The sequence below is a fragment of the Carlito syrichta genome, unplaced genomic scaffold, assembly GCF_000164805.1.
Source record: "Carlito syrichta isolate Samal-C Ts95f unplaced genomic scaffold, Tarsius_syrichta-2.0.1 Scaffold84601, whole genome shotgun sequence".
Classification (NCBI taxonomy): Eukaryota; Metazoa; Chordata; class Mammalia; order Primates; family Tarsiidae; genus Carlito; species Carlito syrichta.
Genome location: NW_007028697.1, coordinates 81265 through 96124, shown reverse-complemented (window position 1 = coordinate 96124; position 14860 = coordinate 81265). Strand labels below are relative to the sequence as shown.

At 56.9% G+C, this 14860-nt stretch overlaps 2 protein-coding genes across 3 annotated transcripts in view; one reads left to right on the top strand and one right to left on the bottom strand.

Annotated features, from left to right (window-relative positions):
- The window catches only part of ELF5 (E74 like ETS transcription factor 5), a 14166-nt gene extending 11009 nt beyond the window's left edge, over window positions 1–3157 (top strand). The window contains exons 4-6 of the mRNA XM_008056374.1: window positions 382–450; window positions 1570–1765; window positions 3061–3157. Of these exons, the coding sequence (XP_008054565.1) occupies window positions 382–450; window positions 1570–1765; window positions 3061–3157 (362 nt within the window). The remainder of the gene's footprint in view (window positions 1–381; window positions 451–1569; window positions 1766–3060) is intronic.
- Window positions 3158–8033: 4876 nt separating this feature from the next.
- Window positions 8034–14860, bottom strand: part of CAT (catalase) — a 27144-nt gene continuing 20317 nt past the window's right edge. For both annotated transcript variants that reach the window (XM_008056344.1, XM_021711488.1), the window contains 3 exons: window positions 10921–11028; window positions 8804–8887; window positions 8034–8602 (listed from right to left, as the gene is read on the bottom strand). In XM_008056344.1, the coding sequence (XP_008054535.1) occupies window positions 8537–8602; window positions 8804–8887; window positions 10921–11028 (258 nt within the window). In that variant the 3' untranslated portion in view covers window positions 8034–8536. The remainder of the gene's footprint in view (window positions 8603–8803; window positions 8888–10920; window positions 11029–14860) is intronic.

The following is a 14860-nucleotide window of genomic DNA, read 5'->3' as shown; positions in this document are numbered from 1 at the left end:
GGGGGGGGGACAGTGCCTCGGGTGTACACAGGGCTGGAGGTCAGCGCCTCTCCCAGAGTCACACGCATGCACACACGTGTGCACGCATGCACACGTGCTCCCGGTCCCTCCTTGCCCCTGCTGCCCACTCAGTTGAGACAGAGGCCCAGGGACACCCCCATCCCCCAGGGCTTGCTGCAGCGTCATGTGATAGAACAGCAGGATGGGTCTGCACAGCGCCCTCACAGGCTCCCCACACCCCTGCACCTGCGCCCTCCTCAGCGGTCACCCAAGGTGCCCACGCAGGTCCTCTGGCCAAGGCTCCCGGGACCCGTTCCCTCGGGTGCACCCTGGGCTCACAGCCTCTGAGCCCCATCACTGCTGTGAGCTGTTCTGTTTTAGACACTGAGCCCGGCTGCCTGCGAGCAAGCGTCACCAAGAGCCAGGCCTGTCCCAGCCACAGTCGAGCAAGTGAGTGGGAGGCCTCGCCCTGCTGTTCCCCAAGCTAGGCCCCCTGCTTCGGGGAGGGTGGAGCCTAGCTGTGGAAGGGGTGCCATGAGGAGGGGCTGAGAACCAGACTGGCCAGGGCTGTCTCCTGGCTTGGAAGTGGCCTGGCTGGGACTGAAGCGAGGACGCATGCATGCTGTGGTCACAGGGTGCTTGTGGTCAAGGGCACATCGCCCCTGCTCCGTGGGGCTCTCCCCAGGGCAGACAGCAGGGAAAACACCGGCATGTGCCCTGTTGGCTCCCCCACTTCCCCACAGGAAGGCATCTCCCGGGTGGGGGGCCGGTCTGTGGGTCCACAGACATGTGTGCAGAGCACAATTGCTGGCCGGGAGGAGGATCAGGCCTGTAATCCCAGCACTGTGGGAGGCTGAGGCAGGAGGCTCACATGAGGCAAGTTCAAGGCCAGCCTGGGCAACGTCGTGAGACCCTGTATTTACGCACACACACACAAAAATTAGCTGGGCATGGTGGCACATGCCTGTAGTTCCAGCTACTCAGGAGGCGAGGCAGTAGGGTCGCCCGAGCCCAGGAAGTCGAGGCTGCAGTGAGCCATGATCTCACCACCGCACTCCAGCCTGGGCGACAGAGGGAGATCCTGTTGCTATGCACTGGGCGGGTTCTGCCCACTCGAGGTGTGCTGGACCACTGCGTCCCCACCCCATCCTGAGAGGCCCATTTCACCAATGATGTGACCGGAGACTGGGGCTACAGAGGGTGGAAGAGGTGCATGGGGACTCCAGTCCAGGCAGGTCTTCACCCCATGTCCTAGATTGAAAGACCTGCTTTCCATGAAAAACAGGATCACAGGGTGGCCCCCATAGTGGTGACTGGGGTCTCAGCGTGGCCACACTGCCTTTCGGGAAGTATGAGGAGACCACTGGCCGTCCATCCCCACCGCAGCCTGCCGGTCGTGCAGATCGGGTGTGTGTGTGTGTGTGTGTGTGTGTGTGTGTGTGTGTGTGTGTGTGTGTGGCACTGGCTTTGTACCTGCGAGGTGTCGGGCAGTGCACGCGTCCAGCTGCGGGCCCGCCTGCCTGCGGACCGAGGAAAGCCCCCACGCCAGGGCCCGTGTATCACCTCCAGGCCTGCAGAGCTCCCACCTGTGGGAGTTCGTGCGCGACCTGCTCCTGTGCCCAGAGGAGAACGGCGGCGCCCTGGAGTGGGAGGACCGCCAGCAGGGCGTCTTCCGCGTGGTCAAGTCAGACGCGCTGGCCAGGATGTGGGGGCGGCGCAAGAAGAACGACCGCATGACCTACGAGAAGCTGAGCCGCGCCCTGAGGTGAGTGGCGGGCGCCATCACACTGCGTGGCCCCAGGGCCGCGCGGCCCGGCCAGGCCCCCGCACACCCACAGCACCCACGCGACCCTCACGCACAACACCCGTGCGCACAGCCACACACATATAGCACCACACACAACACACCACACTTGCACACACACTCACAACACCCGCACACAACACACATGCACACACAACACACACATCTATACATACAACACCCACACACACCTGCACACAACACCCACACAAAAAACCCAGCACCCAACACTCATACACCTGCACACAAAAAACACCCCCACAGAACACACACCACTTGCACACAACACACAACACCCACACGCACAACACCCATGCACAACACTCACACACAAATAACATCAGCACCCAACACACACACAACACCCACACACAAAAAACACCCCCCCACAACACACACCCCCTGCACACACAACACCCACCCAAACACCTGTACACAAATAACACCCACATACCCACAACACCCATGCACAACACTCACTCACAAATAACACCCTCACACAACACACAGATAACACACACACCCATGCACGACCCTCATGCACAACAGCCATGCACACAGTCACACACAAATAACACCCACACACAACACACAACACCTGCGCACACACCCACAACACCCACACACGACACACACCCGCACACAACACCCACACTCAACAGCCATACACAACACTCACACACAAGTAACACCAGCACCTAACACACATACAACATCCGCACACAAGCACACAACACCCACACATAAAAAACACCCACACACAACACACACCATCTGTACACACAACACCCACACACACAACACACACAGCACCTGCACACAAATAACACCCACAACACCCATGCACAACACTCACACACAAATAACATCAGCACACAACACACATACAATTAACACCCACACACAGCACACAGATAACACACACAACACCCACACACAATACCTGCACACAAATAACACACACCCCTGCACTCACCCCCACAACACCCACACAACACACACCACCTGCACACCCACACAGAACACCCCCACACACACACTATACCTGCACACAACACACACATCTACACACAACACCCACGCGCAGGCCCAATACACCCCACACACCCTCTTCTTGAGAAGGTGAACCATCCATCCAGGAAAGGCTGGGTGTGGGATGCTGGGAGCCCAGCCCAGCCGACCCGCGGGAGATGCTTGCGCCCCACCCCACCCCGCTCCTCGGGTCGAGCCCCCCCGAGTCTCCCGCTTGCTTGCAGATACTACTACAAGACGGGAATCCTGGAGCGGGTGGACCGCAGGCTCGTGTACAAGTTTGGGAGAAACGCGCATGGCTGGCAGGAAGACAAGCCCTGACCGCCGACCCTCCCGGGCCCACCTCTCGGAACCACCGCACCGATCGACACTGAGCGTCTTTTCTTTTTAAACCTGCAAACGTGCTGATAAACTGTCTCTGCGTCTCGGCTCGCATCTGGATCCCGAGTTGCCCGCCTGGGGCGGCGGAGCCCCCTCAGGAAACTCTTCTCTCTGGGGTGGGAGGACAGCGGCTGGTGGGGCAGATGCCATTTCCTGGCCGAGAGCTGCAGAGCCACAGAGCTGCGGCCGGGGTGCCGACCAGAGGAAAACGATTCGGCCACTCGTAGAGACACACCCAGCACTCCCATTCCCGGGGCTCACATCCCCAAACAACAGCTCACAAAGGGAACAAAACCACGCCATTCGCTCATAGACCACAGCAGGAGAGAGTGGGAGGGAACACGCATATGCTGCAGGTTTTAAGTCGTAGAAGCCAAGTTCTGTAGAAACGCCTCCTCGCTGATTAAATCGCTGTGCCATCGCTGGGACGTGGCTGGCATAGATACATCTCCACAGGGCCCCACGGCCTCAGCACAGCTGCCAGGTCAGCCTCTTGGGGTCAGACACGCAGACAGAGCTGCGCAACGCCCAGCTGCGACCCTGCCTCTTCTGATGGGCTCCTGGCATCAGACACACAGAGCACCCACACACCCAACACCTGCACACAGCACTGTGGTCGCAGACCACTGCTGATTCTAGGACTCAGGCTACCCATGCGATGACGCCCCCATCTGAGGTCAGGATGTTAACCTTTAGGGAGCGGGAAGCACCCCCACTCTGCAGCGGCCAATGGAACGAGGCTCCCGTCTCCCGCCTGGCGGGCACTCGAGCTCCGAGACACGGCCTTCCTTGACAAAAATGGCAACTGCGAATTTCCACCAGGAAGAGTGCACAGGTTGAGGTCTGCACTGATGCTTCCTCCTCGGCCACCGACATGTCCGTCCTGGGTGAGCCCAGCCGGGGGACAGGTCCCCGGGCCTACGTCTCAGCCCAGCAGGGGTTGGCCCCTGACCAGGCACTGAAGACCCCCAACCTAGAGCCTGGCTCCAAGAGTCACAGGTTTGAAAAGAATGTGAATTCCTGGGAAATGCCCTGTCTGGGGCCCATGTGTTTCCCGGGTGGATGTGGTTTGTCAACAATGTGAATAAATGCTGAACGCGCTCCTCGGCTGCATGGTGTTCAGTCGGCTGGGTCGGCTCGCAGAGTGCGGACAGTCATCCGCCTCTGAGGACTTGGTCTCCTCCCAGTCGGGGCTGGGGCGTCTTGGAGACCCTGAGGTGCAAAGTCAACAGAGGGATGCGCCCCCCAGCTTTGGGGTCATGAGTTAGGGCCCATCACAAAGCAGAGCTCGTGGGCACGTGGCCCACAGGGCCATCGTGGCTGGTGCATACAGTCTTTTGGGGTTTTTTCCTTATTGTTTTGCGGTTTATTTCTTTTCTTTTGTTGTTATTGCTTGTAGTGATGGGGTCTCACTGTGCTCCCCAGGCTGGTCTCCTGGCTGCAAGCGGGCCTCCCACTTCAGCCTCCTGAACAGCTGAGATGACAGGCGTGCACCACCATGCCTAGCTTGTTTCATTTCTTTCTGTGAATTCGTTGTCTTATTTAGAAATCGGGAGACCTGCTTAAAAATCCAGATTTCTAGGTTTTTTAAAAAAATAAGATCTGGCTGGGCTTGGTGGCTCACACCTGCAATCCCGGCATTTTGGGAGGCCGAGGCGGGAGGATGGCTTGAGCCCAAGAGTTTGAAACCAGCCTGAGCAACATTGTGAGTCCTCATCTCTAGTAAAAATCAAAAAATTAGCCGGGGGCGGTGGCACGCACTTGTAGTCCCAGCTACTTGGGAGGCTGAGGCAGGATTGCCTGAGCCCAGGAGGTCAAGGCTGCAGTGAGCTGTGATTGTGCCACCGCCCTCCAGACTGGGCGACAGAGTGAGACCCCCACTCAAAAAAATAAAAATAAAATGAAATATATATTTTATTTTAAATAATCAGATCTGCCACACTACCTCCTGTATCATGGCGTTCGCGTGCTGGGGCTGAACACAGCTGCCCCAGTGGACGAGCTTATGGTCACCTCCCACTGCCCGGACACGTGGCTGTCAGTTGCCCCTGCCCCTTTCCCTGTACATCCCCCAATGGTCTTGCCTTGTGAGCTGAGGCCCACTCCAGCCCTCGGAAGAGGCAGGTACCCTGCCTGCGGACTGGATCAAAGCCCACGGCCATGATGAAGAAAGATCATCCAGGAGCTCAGACGTTCACTAAGACCAAGGGGAGCAGGGAGCTTGTGGGCCACGAGGCAGCTGCCCAGGCAGGGCAGAGCCAGGTGGCTTGATGGGCTCTGGGCCTAGGCCGATGGAGCGGGCAGATGGCGGGCGTCAGGGGCCTGAGGTCAGCTCTCGTCCCTCCTGCCCGCCCAGCAATCAAGAACAGAAGCATCCATCCCTCTTGCTACTCAAGTGTTCATTTTGCAAAGCCAGTAAGCCCTTTGTTCATGCATTCACCTGGTTGATTTTCCTGTTTCCATTTCTTTTTCAAGCCAGGGTCTAACTGTGTCCCCCAGGCTGGAGTGCAATGGCACGATCACAGCCACCGCAGCCTTGAAATCCTGGGCTCAGGAGATCCAGCCTCCTGAGTAGCTGGGGCTGGAAACACTAGCCACCACGTCCTGCTGACTTGTTTATTTTTTGTAGAAACGAGGCCGCCCAGGCTGGTTTTGAACTCTGGGCTCAAGTCATCCTCCCGCCTCAACCTCCCAAGTGCCAGGACGACAGAACTACAGGTGTGAGTCAGCAAGCCAAGCCCTTTCCTCATCTTGTGAGGACAATAAGCCCATCATGGGGGCTGCACCTGGTGACTGAGTTGCCTCCGCTCCCCAACCCCTCTCGCTGGGATGAGGCTTTTAACGCGTCCATTTCTGGGGAGCCCTTGCACTCAGGTGGCTTCCACCTTCCGGCTGCTGTGCCCATGCCACTGTGGTGCAGGGTGCAATACCCACCGAGCCCCCGCCTCCCATTCTTTGGGGCGCATGTCTGGAGGGTGGCTGGCTGAGAGCTTTGGGTTTTGGCATCATGGAAGCCTCTGGGGGCCTTGCCGGGGCTGCCTCTGGGCACCAGTCCAGAGAGCACAGAGACAGAATAACAGGTCAGGGCAGCCCTGCATGAGGCTTTCAGGAGAGGGCACAGAAGGAGGGGCAGCAGCGGGAGGGACGGGGCCGGCCAGGCAGCCACGGCACAGAGGAGAGGGCAGGGTCTGCCAGAGCAGGGCACGGGCTTGGGGAGGGCTCCCATCCACGGGAAGGAGGGAGGCTCACTGGACACCGACGTGGCAAGTTGGAGGACTCCATGGAGGAAGGTGAGGAAGGCGAGGAAGAGATCTGTAAACACATGAACTTCACCAAGACTTTCCCTCCTCAAATAAAATCACATTTCCTTCTGGTAATTTTCAATGAGCAATCCAGATACCGAGGCCCAGGGGGGTGGGGGCACAGGCGGGAGCGTGCCCCGAGGAGGGACGACCGTGGGGTCCAGGTGGCTCTGGGGCCATGGAGGTCTGCTGCAGGTCAGCTGGCCATGTTCAGCTCCAGCCACGGCCACCGTCCCGTGCAGAAACTGCGGAGGCCAGGCAGATTCCACCAAGGCTGCAGTGGCAGGGGATTTCCTTGAAGGATACAAATCTAAGCAGTGAAAAGGGAACGCGAGGGCAGAATGCGGATGACAAAAGTGAAAGGTGGTCAGGTCAGTGGACGGAATGTTCTAGAGATGGAAGGGAGAGATCGTGGCGGATTGTGGATCAGATACATTCGCACTCACACTGGAATGTTCTAGAGATGCTGAACTGATGGGAGGGAGACCATGGTGGGTTATGGTTCAGATGCACACACTCACACACACACAGCCACCTTGTTGGTAGAGTCTGTTTCCCACCCTTTGTCTGTGGGCTTAGTCACGTGGCTGGTGGTGGCCAGGGACACAGGGTGGACACGACGTGAACTGAGGCTGGCGCCTTCACGGACTCGTCACACAATCCTGGCGAAGGGTGGACAGTGACACAGGATCCAGTTACTCGCTGGAGTCCACAGGTGGGAGCAGGCAGAGCTTGGACTCAGCTCCACGTTTGTCTGATAACACTGCCTCCCACTAACTGCCTCCTCCTCACAAACGCAGCTCAGAGGTGCTTAGATGTGCCTCACAGCATGCAGAGAACCTCATGAGATCGGCTCCCAGGAAGTCTCACCTGCCTGGTGGAGTGAACCTCGGCAGCTCCCATCTCCAACAACCCCAGCACGGGGTCACCCTGGGGATTCTTCCACGTGTTGGACACTTACACCCAGGAAGCACGTTCCATACTGGTGACCCAACTGCCTGCTGTTTCAGACCAGAAAACTGTTTCAAAACTCTGTCTTTGTGTGCAAAACCAAGAGTCCAATGAATGCCCTCCCACTGCACCTGTTGACTGGGCCACAGTGCCTCCCAAGCCCTCGGCTCCGAAACCCCAGGGTAAGCGCAAACCGGCTTGAAGGTGAAGGGAACACAGGCTTTCTGGGGAAAGGGGGTCCATCTGCATTCAGAATTTGTCTGAAGTTCTGCCATGTGATCTTCAAGTGTGATCGGGAATGTGGGTTTATAAAAAATAAGAAAACAGCTAGTGGTGTGAGCCCTTAGTTTTGCCACCCATGATTGTGAGTGAGCGAGTGAACAGAGGAGAGACGACGCCATCCTCAGAGTTAGGGCATGTGCTATGTTCTCTGTGTCCCCAAAGGTTGACCAGCGGCCCCTGAGGCATGAGCAGAGGACACGGTGTCCCCAGGACACTGGGTCTTCCGAGGGCAGCATCCAACAGATGTCACTCATGGAGTCGAAAGAAATAAAACATGCGTCTCTCCTTCCATGTGCATCACTTTATTGTAAAAATGTAAGCAATTACAAATTGACCTGCTGAGAAATCAGTGCTGAGTTAGCATAGGTGTGATTTCAGGTGAAGAACCTGGCTCTGACCAGCCGTGAGCCGGATCGACCAGCCACGAGCCACTGATGCGCTCAGTGCGGTGTTCCCAAGAGGACTTTAGAAAACTACAAGCCTCCGAGCGGACCATCAGTGTTTTTCCTTCTCAAATAATTACAGCCACAATATTATATAATAGGCCATGAGGTGATCTGTAAACACATGAACTTCACCAAGATTTTCCTTATCAAATAAAATCACATTTCTTTCTGGTAATTTTCATGAATGATCCAACTAATTGTCAAAGACAGATGCGTTTGCAAATGATTGTGAAACCCGACCTTCATCTCCCCAGGAAAACAGCATGAGGGGTGGTCACTGGCATGAGTAAGTCGCCCACAGGAGCCCGCCATGACGCGAGCGGCGGCCGCGACACCACTCACAGGTTCGCCTTCTCCCGCGCGGCCAGGTGTGACCCGGGCTGCGAATAGGTGTGGATGGCCGTCTGTGACAAAAGAATAGAGCACGGGTGACTCACAGGATGCCAATGGTAACGTGCCCTGAGAGAAACATGCAGACCCCATTCCTGCTACATAGCAGGAGAGGCGTCCTGCAGGCGTATCCTCCACGTCTCCGGCGGGCTTCCGAGCAGAGGACGGCCCCGTGGAGGACACGCCACGAGGTCCACCCGCCCGTGCCGGCTCACCTTGGGCTTCTCGTTGTTGTACTTGTCCAGAAAATACTGGATGCGAGACCCGTAGTCACGGTGGACGTCGGTGAAGTTCTTGACCTGAGGCCGAAGGAACGCAAGCCTGAGCCTCGCCCTGGCCCTGCCCCCGCCATGCCACGCCCAGCATCTCTCCCTGGGGGACATGTGGGCAGCAGGCGGTCGCACGCGGGCTCACCACTGCCACCCTGGAGTGAGACGTGGGCCCAAGGCCTCTGATGGACACTGCTGAGCTACCTCAGCTAAGCCCCTTGGCCCCCCTGAGCCCTGCGTCCCTCTCCCTAAATGAGCAAGATTAAGACGTCCCTGTGGTCTAACTGGAAGTCCAGATTCGGTCTGTGTCCCCTTCTCGGGACACAGCCCTCCTGGGATCTGGTGTGCTGCCACTGCTGCGATGCCTCCCAGGGCCCGAGCTTCTCCAGCATGAGCCTCGCCCTGGCCCTGCCTCCCCCGCACAGCTGCTCCACACAGACAGGGCAAGCAGCCCCAGGGAGTGGGGTGCGGGGGGCTGCTCGTCCCCAGGGTGGAGGACTCCATCGCAGGCCATGGCAGGGAACCTCCATCACACCCCACACAGCGGGTCAGGAGCTGCCGGGCTGGCGGGCACAGACTCGGTGGGGGTGGACCTGGCGGCCGTGGATGCTCAGCTCTCCCCACTCATGACCGCACACTCCCACGGGGCCATTCCTGGCCACATCCTTCACAGCAAATTGTGCATTGTAAGTAAAGCACTTTCCTGAGTTCTGTGAGTCTTTCTAGCACTTCTTGAACCTGAGGAAAGGTGGTGGGACCCTGGTTTGCAGTCAGAATCCACAGAAGCACACATGGCCAGTGCCTCATCTGGTGTCTAACATGGAAGCAGCCTGCAGGGCTGACCCCAGATCACCCCAGCAGTCACTGTCAGAAATGAGAGGAACTGCAGGACACCCAGCAGCTGCCAAAGCCTTGGAGAACTGCCCATGCCCAGCCCAAGGGACACTAGGAGCCGTGAGTGGGGTCGGGCGGGTCGGCCATGGGTGGAGCTGGACTCGAAGGGAGTTCTGATAGGGCCCGTGGTCTGGGGTGAACAGGCTGGCACAGCCTGCAGTGAGGGTGGCGTGCACACAGGCACAGGCCCCTGCAGCCACTCCAGGCAGGAATGCCCCAGCAGACAGCAGGCCTCGCGAGCCCAAGGGAAAGGCGCACCCTGCTTCCAGCCTCAGTGTGGGGCAGAGGGCAGGCTCCTCAGCAGAGGGGGACGAGGCCGCCACCTGCCACAGAGCACCCAACCTTGTCCGGTGCCCAGGCCCCGGCTGGGGACCGTCAGCTGGCCCAGGGACAGAGGCACAGCAACTGTGGCTCCTGGATCTACAAGAAGCTTGGCCCATGGCAACCCAGGAAACCCGACGTGAGAGAGCCACGTGGAGCTCGTGGCCATCGGAAACACCCAGCGCCGAGCTCCACGTCGGCCAGAAACCATGCGGGTGTCCGGTCCGCACCTGAGAGAGGGCTGAGGCGACATGACGTGAAGCCACTGTGCAGGCTGTGAACCACAAACATGAGGGCTGAGCGCATAAACTTAGAGACAGGCTGGAGGGCAGTGGCACGATCACGGCTCACCGCAGCCTTGGTCTCCTGGACTCAAATGATGCTCCCGCCTCAGCCTCCCGAGCAGCTGGAACTATAGGCACAACCACCACGCCTGGTTAATGTTTTCATTTTTGGTGGAGCCAAGGTCTCGCCAAGTTGCTCAGGTTGGTCTCAGACTCCTGGACTCAAGCAGGCCTCCCAAATCACCACCACTGCACCTGGCTGGTGTATTTCTTATCATCCGAAGTTTAAGCAAAACTGTGGCAGGACCCACGTTTTGATAGCGGACGTTCACCATTCGCACAGAATAGGGCTGCAGCTGAACACTGACACGGGCTAGAACTCACCCCGGACTCGGGTAAATCGACCCGCGTCGCACAGCCGAAGCTAAGGGTGCAGCGGCCAGGTGCGGCACAGAAGGGGTTTTACGGAGCCATCAGAGCTGACAGGGCTGTGCTGCCTTCTCAGGCCTCAGCCCTCCCGCCCACAGCACCCCCGTGCCGGGTCCCTCGTGCCCGGACACTCACCGCCTTCTTCTGGATGAAGACCTGGGCGTCCTTCAGGTGGCCAGCGATGTTCTGGCACAGGCGCTCCCGCTGCTCCGCGTTGAGCACGTCCAGGAAGAAGTTGCGCACCTGCGGGACAGTGTGGACAACCGGTTCCCACCCGCAAGGCCCACTGCACCCCATGCCACTTGCTCATGAGGAGCTGAGCGCTTCTGAGAGTTCCAGGAGGGCTCTAAACGCCAGTCCCTTGCAGTCACGGCTACACAGCGCTTAACAACAGCAGGTCTGCAGTTAAAAGCGCTAGCACACTCTCCAGGCCGATGAGTCCTGGGGTGTGCCGCAGGCTCTGGGCACAACACAACCTCTGCCCAATTCCCCAGAACTACGGAGGAAAAATGAGCTCAGGGACTTATGGGCACATATCTCCGGGGTCATTCAGAAGCCACCATTCCTTGGACAGGACAGACACTGATGGTGGTTCTGCTGAGGTTCCTGAGTTTACCTCTAGAGTAAGATGGAAAAGCCTAGTACCGAGTGGTGAATCCTAGCAGTCTCGTGAAATTCTGAAATCAGAGGGTTGTAGCTTTAGTTTCTAACATTTCATTCATTCATTCAACAAATATTTACAAGCATCTATAATGAGCTAGTATCCATTCCATGTACTGTGCTATTAGTGTTTGTAAAGTCCAGTAGGATCCAGTCTTCTGAAGTAGCAAATTCATAAAACATGAAGACATGCATTGTTTTTCTAAGTCTTCAAGTATCCAATAATTATGTTTTTAAAAATGTGAGGGGAGCAAAACCCAACACTAAAGTTTAAAAATCAGACTTTTGGGGTGAACCCAGTCCAATCCATTGCCACACCCTGGGTGTCCTCACTTCTATCTCCAATTCACTAATTCTCTCTTCAGTTATCTGACATACTGAGCAAAAGCATCCACTGAGTCACTGTCCCTGTTGAATTTTATTTCTAAGACTGTGCTTTCACTTCTAGAAGTGTGGATTGGGGTCCTTTCCCGAGCTGTTCCTTTTCTTCACATTCTGCTTTCTTGAGGCCAGCATCCCTTTCTGCTTCTCCCCAAGTTGGTGCACGTAGCATCTTAAAGCCCCTTCAGACCAACCCGTCGTCAATCCTCTTCTTGCTGCATGTGCGGTTTCTCGGGGCTGGGTTCCTTGCACTTCTGTGGCTTTTCTCTGTGGCTCACCTTCCACAGGAGTCATCCTCTGCAAAAGCGCCAAGTGTGCCCTAGCTGCGAGGGCGTCACCCTGGGGGCCTTTCTCATCATCCCTGCGAAGGCCTAACTGGGTTCGCCGCCCCCACCGCTCCTCTGCTCGGGCCTCCCTGGTTCTCCGTGGGACAAGGACACAGGGGCCACTCTCGGATGCAGCTCAGGGAAGGCCCGGCTTCTCAGGACTCAGTGCCTCCACCCAGAGCCCAGGTGCCTCCAAGCCGCACCCTCAGCCTGGGGCGGATTCTCCAGGGGCGCCTCTCCTGGTCCCTGTGCCGGGTCTCTGCAAAACACAAAGCCTGTGGCCTAATGCCCCAGCACCGTGGACACAGAACACCTGCGTGAGGGGCAAATCAGGCCTGGCCACCCAGCGAGATGCACACTCGCCACGTTGCCTCCTGCTGAGTCCTTCTCTTCTTGGCACTTAGGGAGTGAACTTCCCTTTCGGCTCCACTCCATTGCTGAAGCTACTGCTCTTGAAGCTGCACATCTACATGAGAGAAGCAGAAGGCCCCGTGTGGCCCCCATCGACCATCCTGACCGGTCGACACCTCAGTCCACCATCGCAGGCATCTGGAACAGCAGGGACACATTCCTGAGGTTCTGACGGGTGCAGCCACGGCTTCTTGTCAGATGGAAAGAAGGACTCCGTCCTCAGGTGTGTTGTGAGCAGACGGTGAAATACAGCCATTGGAAAAGGCACACGGACTTACAAGCAAACACAGGGCGAGCCCATTACGCACTCAAAGCACCACTTTCTCAATACACACTGCCTGTGGGGGGGGCGCCACTCGTGTCTATGGTGGAAATCCCACAGGGCGGGGACACCGAGCCTCACTACCCAGCGCCACAGCTCCGTGACCTCATGTGGTGGCACAAGTCCGCCCTGGGGAATATTTCCACCACGAAAACTGGCAAGCACCGCAGCTCAGGCTCCCTCCTCCAGAGCCAGCTGTCAAGTCATCAACACACCATGAATGCCACAGGGGCATAACACCCAGGTCTTCATCCACGGCCCCTACAGAACCCTGCAGTCCTAGCCGGTCCTCCAATTCAATGCTGGGTGTGTCGGGCCTCGGGGCAGGCCTAGGGAACAGACTTGCCCTCGATGGGTCGTCCCATCACCCACGCCTGACCTTCTCCCCTTCTGACCATAAGTCTTAAGGCCTTCCCCAGGGAGGTCTGGCCCTACACCCTGGGGATGGGTGCTGACACTAGGCAGCTTCCACAGAAACCCGAGGGCAGGGTCAGGAGATTCTGAGAGATGGACATGGGGAGGCCCCTGGAGGGCGATGCCCTGGGGCAGAGAGGCTCCACCCTTTCCCATCCCTCGTCCTCCGTCCTCTTGATCCCTGTGCTTTGCTAGAAGCTTCATGACAAACCAATAAACACAAGCGTTTCCCTGAGTGCTGGGAGCTGCTCCTGCAAATTAATCAAACCCAAAGAGAGGGTCGTAGGAGCCCCAACTTGAAGCCCGTGGGTCAGAAGTTCCAGAGGCCTGGACTTGTGACATGTGTCTCAGAGGGCAGGGGAGCCTTGGGGCTTGAGCCCTGGCCTGTGGGATCTGATGCTGTCTCCAGGGAGCCGGTGTTGGAGCCGAGCCCAAGGACGCCTGCTGTTGCCCACTGCTTGGCATGTGGGAAAGCCGCGTGTTTGCCAGAGTGTCTTCCGTGCTGACAACTGTGGTGGCAGAGCGCAGGGAAAACGCAATATGAGTTTTTCCCAAAACAAAACTATGTATGACTTGCTCTCACAGAGACCTGGTTGATCTGGTTTTAAGATGAACTTCTTAAAGAAGCACATGCACACGTCCAAGAACAGGCAGGATGCCGGCTCCGGCAGGCGGCAGAGGAGATGCCACTGCAGATGGCATGGGCCCGCCCCCAGCCTTCTCAGCCTCCACCACTGGCCAGTAGAGGCGGGGACTCCGAGGAAGTCCTCCTGCCAAACTGACCTGCACGTTCTCACGCCTGGCTCACGACTGCCTAGCACAGCCCAGCTGCCCGTGCCAGGAGAGGTGGACGCCACAAGGCAACAGCTGCTCCCCTGGTGTTGGGAGCCGGCCGTGGAGGCCCGCCTGAGCGTTAGGGATCCAGGTGCACTGAGGACCCTGAGACCACCAGGTTTGGTTCAGGAGCTGAAGGCCCATTCCCTCCTCCTTTCTTTGTTGTTTAGCATTACCCACTGGCAGGGATTTTGATGATCTAAGCATGAAGTTCTGAGAATATGACAGGCATGGCTGACTCTAGGGATCCACTGTTCCCGTTTCTCACAGACTGCGGTTTCGGCTTTAAACTTAACATAATTCAAACTCAGGTCACATATGGGGAGCCTTTAATACAGTACAAGCTTCTTTAAAGATTTAATGATATATTTGTAGAATTAGTATATACATACAAAGTGCTGTTTCGACCTTAATAATACAGATAAATATCTACAGCTACTAGAAACGGCCCAGCATGAGCTTTGGGCTGGGCCACATTCCTTAGAAATTGGTTTGGGCTATAATGAAGAGTTTCTATAGTATAGGTAGAATTAGTGTAAAATAGAGAGGAATTGGGATTTACGTTGGTTATTAGGTGTTGCGTATGCATAGGTTTTAAAAGTTATTGATTATTAGGATATTATGATATTAGAATTGTTGTACTGCTTTTGAGAAATATTAACCAAGTATGAGGAACAGTGAGATGGTTTTGGGATCCTCATTCCTCATGCTTGGGGAAACACCTGGT